At 50.9% G+C, this 5,346-nt stretch overlaps 1 protein-coding gene across 1 annotated transcript; it reads left to right on the plus strand.

The window, feature by feature from the left end:
• Positions 1-304: 304 nt before the first annotated feature.
• Positions 305-4,429, plus strand: AK88_05421 (uncharacterized protein; the record flags this gene model as incomplete). The annotated part of the gene is made up of 5 exons (XM_012483023.1): positions 305-773; positions 899-964; positions 1,562-2,101; positions 2,539-3,023; positions 3,365-4,429. 5 exons carry the CDS (start codon positions 305-307, stop codon positions 4,427-4,429), a joined length of 2,625 nt encoding a protein of 874 aa, XP_012338446.1.
• Between the last annotated feature and the right edge of the window lie 917 nt (positions 4,430-5,346).

Genomic DNA, 5,346 nt, shown 5'->3' on the forward strand with positions numbered 1-5,346 from the left:
GGATGAGAACATAATACTGTATGCATCGAACTGTGGTCACGCAGGATGGCAGCTCCCCAGTGATCCTACCGGTACGCCCTATGTAGGACACAAGGTGGGCGATAAACTTGTATGCGTACTTATGGTAGGGGCCTTATATTTCATGAATTGGGGGACTACTGCACAACAAATTAGACCACAGCAGGATGCAACCAACGCAAGCATACGACAGCACTTGCTATGTGCAATAGTACATATGTTTAGCGCAGTATTAAACGAATCAGTGTGCAAAAGTGACTGGGGAACATTTTATGCATGGCACATAATGGAACAATTAGGGAAGCACGGCGGATGGGGGCGAGGCTTAATACAGCAGGGAACATGTGGTAGAAAAATATCTTCGGATTTGCAAATAAGGGAACTTAAGTTAAATGCAGAAGTCAAGAAATGGTTAGGGCAAAATAGCAAACTAAAAGAGGCAATACAGAAAATAAAAGGAAATACACTGTGCACGACGCCCTGGAAGGACGCATGGAAACTAGACGACATCCTGGGGAATGGCAATACAGAGGATAAGGAACGGTCGCAGATTGTTGAGATAGTGCACGGACTGCAAGACACAATGAAGGAAATATTTAAGGACATAGGAAAACAGGCAGAGCAAACCATACAAAAAAGGGAGCAGGCGAAGAAGGCGAACTTAGGTAAGGCAGGGCACCTTGGGGCAGAAGGAAACAAATTAGAACGACGCAGGAGGGATGAGCACACACACGACAACTACAGACCGTTTCGAAGTAAAAGGGAAAGAGCAATGCGAAACAAGATGGAGACATGTGAACAACGTTCATTCCTGTGTCCTTCCAAGAACACAAAAACTAAATACGTACATTTCTAATTCCTATTTGTTCCTTTATTGCAGCGAACGATGGCAAAAATGGGCACGCCGCCACCACGGCGGCGAACACACCACCAGGGGAACCGCCAGGTAAGACCGATGGGAGAAAGCAGGAATAGGCGGCCGCTACGAATACTACGCACACGGCCCACCGCGCATGGCGCCACAACAACCACGCAACGGCTACAACACGCACACACGGCGGCACAGCCAACAGCGGTGCGCTGCCTGACTTCGCTGACGTTGATCGGTGGCGGAGCGAACGCATATAAGTAGCGACCAGTGAGGAGCGTACCGTTCGCACAATGCAGTGTAGACGAGCGTACCGTTCGCACAATGCAGTGTAGACGAGCGTACCGTGCAGCGGCGATGAGCGGTATCGGCCACGACGGCAACTGTAGCGGTGACAAGGCACATGACGAGGCACCGGAGACGGACGGAACGGGTCGGCGGACGACATGACGGCGACAAATAAAAGTTGTACTGCTATCACCTCCGTCCACCGAGTGCGCCCCCCTTTCTTCCTGTCTTTGTCCTCTCCTAACAACGTGCGCTCTCTGTAACACCGTCCGCTTGCTGCCGCTACCGGACCCAACCGTCCCGGCCCCTTCTTTCTGTCTACCACTTGTGTCCTTTTTTTTTTTTATCACCTTTCTATCATCTTCTTTTCCTTCTTTACTGCTGCAGCGGAGGAAGCCAATAAGAAAAAAGGGGTCGCTAAGGCCTCAACATCAGGGGGTGATAAGGACAAAATTAAAGACAAGGGGAAACAATCAGGAAATCAAGCTACAATTACAGGGACCGAAGCACCAGCCCCACCAGCGGAAAAAACGCCATCAAGGGCAGCGGACGGATCGGATAAAGCAGGAGCTGCGGGTCCCACAACACAAGTAACGGGGACTGTTAGGTCTGAAACAGGACCAGCAGGACCCGTACCACAACCCCCACCTGCGGCACCACCAAAAGCTACCGGTGCAGAGGACAAAGGTACCAAATCACCACCACCCCCAGAACCGGCACGTCCTGCTGCAGGAGAAGGGGAACCATCGAAGGATTCGAAAGAAACAGGTAAGTGCTCCAAGGGGACAGAGACTTATACAGTCAAAAACGCAGGCGCAGGTGTCCACGGATCCACATCAAGTACTTCTGTGTCTTTTGGAACGACATCTGACATTGACAGTACTTGTGGGAAGAAACCCGAAGACTCGGGACCACGTAGTCTCCTGAGTAAATGTCGACAACAAAAACAACGAGAAAAAAACACACAACTTTTCCGGAGACAACACGGACAGAGGGCGAGACAGAAACCAAACGTCGAATGAGAATGCAAGCGGCAGAGCGATCGGCCGAGCAACGGGTCGGCCGCTGGATGTAGACGTCGACGGACGTCGACAGACGTAGACAACCGCACACACACTGTGTCTGTGTGTATTGTGTTGTGTGTGGGACACAGAGAGCGTCTGGTCCCGGGGTGGCACCATGCCCCGTGCCATGTCCCTGTCCGTCTCCGGCCTGCCGCCGTCCCCGTGGCACCTGCCACGCCGTCGAAACGGCGGCCACCCATCCAGCGACGGACCACAACAACCTTCAACCGCGTGACCAACCAACCATAACCATGCATCCACGTCAAAACTTCAGTTTCTTCCTTCCACCCAAATTATCAGGTAACGATGCTACTGAGAACTCTCCTAGACCCGCAGTAGCAGCACCAGCAGCACCGGCCCCACCAGCGCCTGCACAGGGATCATCAGGATCATCCACGTCCAGTGGATCCGCCGGGGGACCATCTGCTGGTAGTGCACAAGGTGCAGGAGGTGGTGGCAGTTCCCCCAGTTCATCACCCAGTTCAAGTTCCAGTTCTGCTACTGGTGCGGCAGACGGTAACCAAACGAATAGTGGCTCCCAGGGAGATTTCTCGGGTCTCTCCCTGGATGACCCTGGAATCTTCACAGGTCGTAATCCTGGTGCAGGATTCGCACCACCAACCTTAACAGAAGATAAATCGCGTCCACCGCTTAACAGCAAAGATGCCGAAAAAGGAGACTACGCAGTTCCTGACCTAACCGCCGACGTCCTTATCGCCACTACTCCCGTGCTGTTTTTTCTCGCTTCCGTCATCGTGGCCATTCTTGGTTATTCTCTTTGGAAGGTAAGTATATACGCGACACCATATATTCGTATCCGTAATATGTACCATAGAACAATGTGTTCCTAACGGGGTCTGTTGTACGATCATTCTAACACAAATGCACTCTTCTACATCGTCCTCGTTCCTTTTATTTGTAGTACTTTGCGCACCTCGCCAAACGCCGACGAACATATCGAACCGTTCGTGACGTGCCGTCACCGCCTCTGGACGAAGAGATATTGGAGCATCTACAACGAGGCGAGCCACCACCACCCGATTACGGGTACACGATGGTTATGGATAGGCGGCCCGGCAGATTGCCCGCCGCACGACGTGCACAACGCTCACCACGCGTGCATAAGCGTACCATCATCGAGCTACATCTAGCAGTGCTCAACGAATGTGAAGCGCCAGATTGGGAAAACGTCAAAGAGGACTATTTGCAGATACTCGTGCAGGAGTTTGCACATGACTTGGAGCCGCATGCAAACGAGTATAGTAGTACCTCGGATGCTCCTAGCACAAACGAGGGTTTATCAGGGAACAATGTTTCCTCCACCGTGGATCCACCCACTGACTTCGACGGAAAAGATCCATGTCTACCGCCTGACCCCGATCCTTGGAGTTGTATGGAAACTACACAGTTAGCAACGGACCCTTGTGCACCTCATGACTGCGATCCATGGAGTTGTATGGAAAACATACAGTTAGCAACGGACCCTTGTCCACCGACCGAAGACCCCCCAGATCCATGGAGTTGTATGGAAACCATACCGTTACAAACGGACCCTTGTCCACCTAATGACTGCGCTTCATGCAGTTGTATGGAATCCATACAGTTAGATGCACAACAGAATGCTCATTTCAACCCCGAGCACGCGACGTCCGACTGCACCCACTGGATTAACTGGATTGACCGCAACAAGTACTTTTTGCGCGAGTGCACGACGCAGCCGTGGTTTTTGCAATTAAAAGCGGATTGGAAACAACACGTGCGTGATCACATGGCGGCAAACGTGGAGCACGGGCACAGTGCACTCGGTGAAGCGGCAACCCCGCCGATGCAGAAATTGGATCTGTGGAAACAGTGGATAGCGCAACAACATCGGCACATGAGTACATACAGTCAAGAAGAGTGGTTCAAGCATTTGTTGCATAATGTAGAGGAGGAGACAGTACCGCAACACGGCCAAGCACCTATAGTGCACAACGACTTAGAAGTGGAAAAAGTAATGGCAGCACAACAGATGCTACGAGTGCGAGCTGTACCACGCTCGCAACCACTGCATCCGCAACCTTACATGAAAAAACCGTTAACCGCTAAAATATGGATACTGCTCCTGGCATTAGTCATAGAACACTGCGAGGTCGAACGCAGTTTGCAGGACAAGGAGTTATATGTGGATGCCCTATTGCAAAAGTGTTGACATTAGGATGACGGGGCATATGCATGCGCCATAACGCATGCTAACCGTACACCACTTTTACTTCATTATGTGATATACATAATATATTTGTTGTTTGTACTATTACATACCGTCTTTTTTTTTTTTTCTGCTCTGTTCTGCTTCTGTTTACTTGTGCTTTGTTTTGTTCTTTTTCTGTGTAGTGAACTTCTTTTAACATGACCATGGGGACACGGTGGTACCGGTTAAATGCATATAAAATGCAGATTCACATGAATACTATGAAGGGGTATAATTCTCCTTTATGTGAAGTTAATTATTAAAAGCTGAGCAAGTGCATTCTAACGGTATAGTGCAGAACAAATATAGAACGCGCCTACGCATTCGAGTATAAGGAGAGATTGTCTCTCCGAGCAAACGTGGCCGCGTAAACCGCATTGTAGCCGAGTGTAAGAAGGTACACATTGTCTCTCCGAGCAAACGCGGTTGAGTGTAACACGGATTCGACGACGTAGCCTAGTAAGCATTGTGCCGCGGGCAACAAGGAGGAGAGATTGTCTCTCCGAGCAAACGTGGCCGCATAAACACGACTGTCCGAGTGACGCAGTTCGACGAAGTAGCCGACTGTCAGAAGGACGCGAGATTGTCTCTCCGAGCACACGCGGCCGGGTAAACGGGATTGTCCGAGTAACGCGACCGCGTGTAACACGGATTCGACGAAGTAGCCGAGTGTAAGAAGGACGAGAGATTGTCTCTGCGAGCAAACGCGTCGACCAACGCGGCCGATTGTAACCACGATTCGACGAAGGATTGTCCGAGTGTAAGAACGGAGGGAGACATTGTCTCTCCCAGCAAACGCGTCGACCAACGCGGCCAAGTGCAAGACCGATTCGACGAAGTGGCCGCGTGTAAGAAGGAGCACAGATTGTCTCTCCGAT

This window comes from Plasmodium fragile (assembly GCF_000956335.1).
Source record: "Plasmodium fragile strain nilgiri unplaced genomic scaffold supercont1.130, whole genome shotgun sequence".
NCBI classification, from domain to species: Eukaryota; Apicomplexa; class Aconoidasida; order Haemosporida; family Plasmodiidae; genus Plasmodium; species Plasmodium fragile.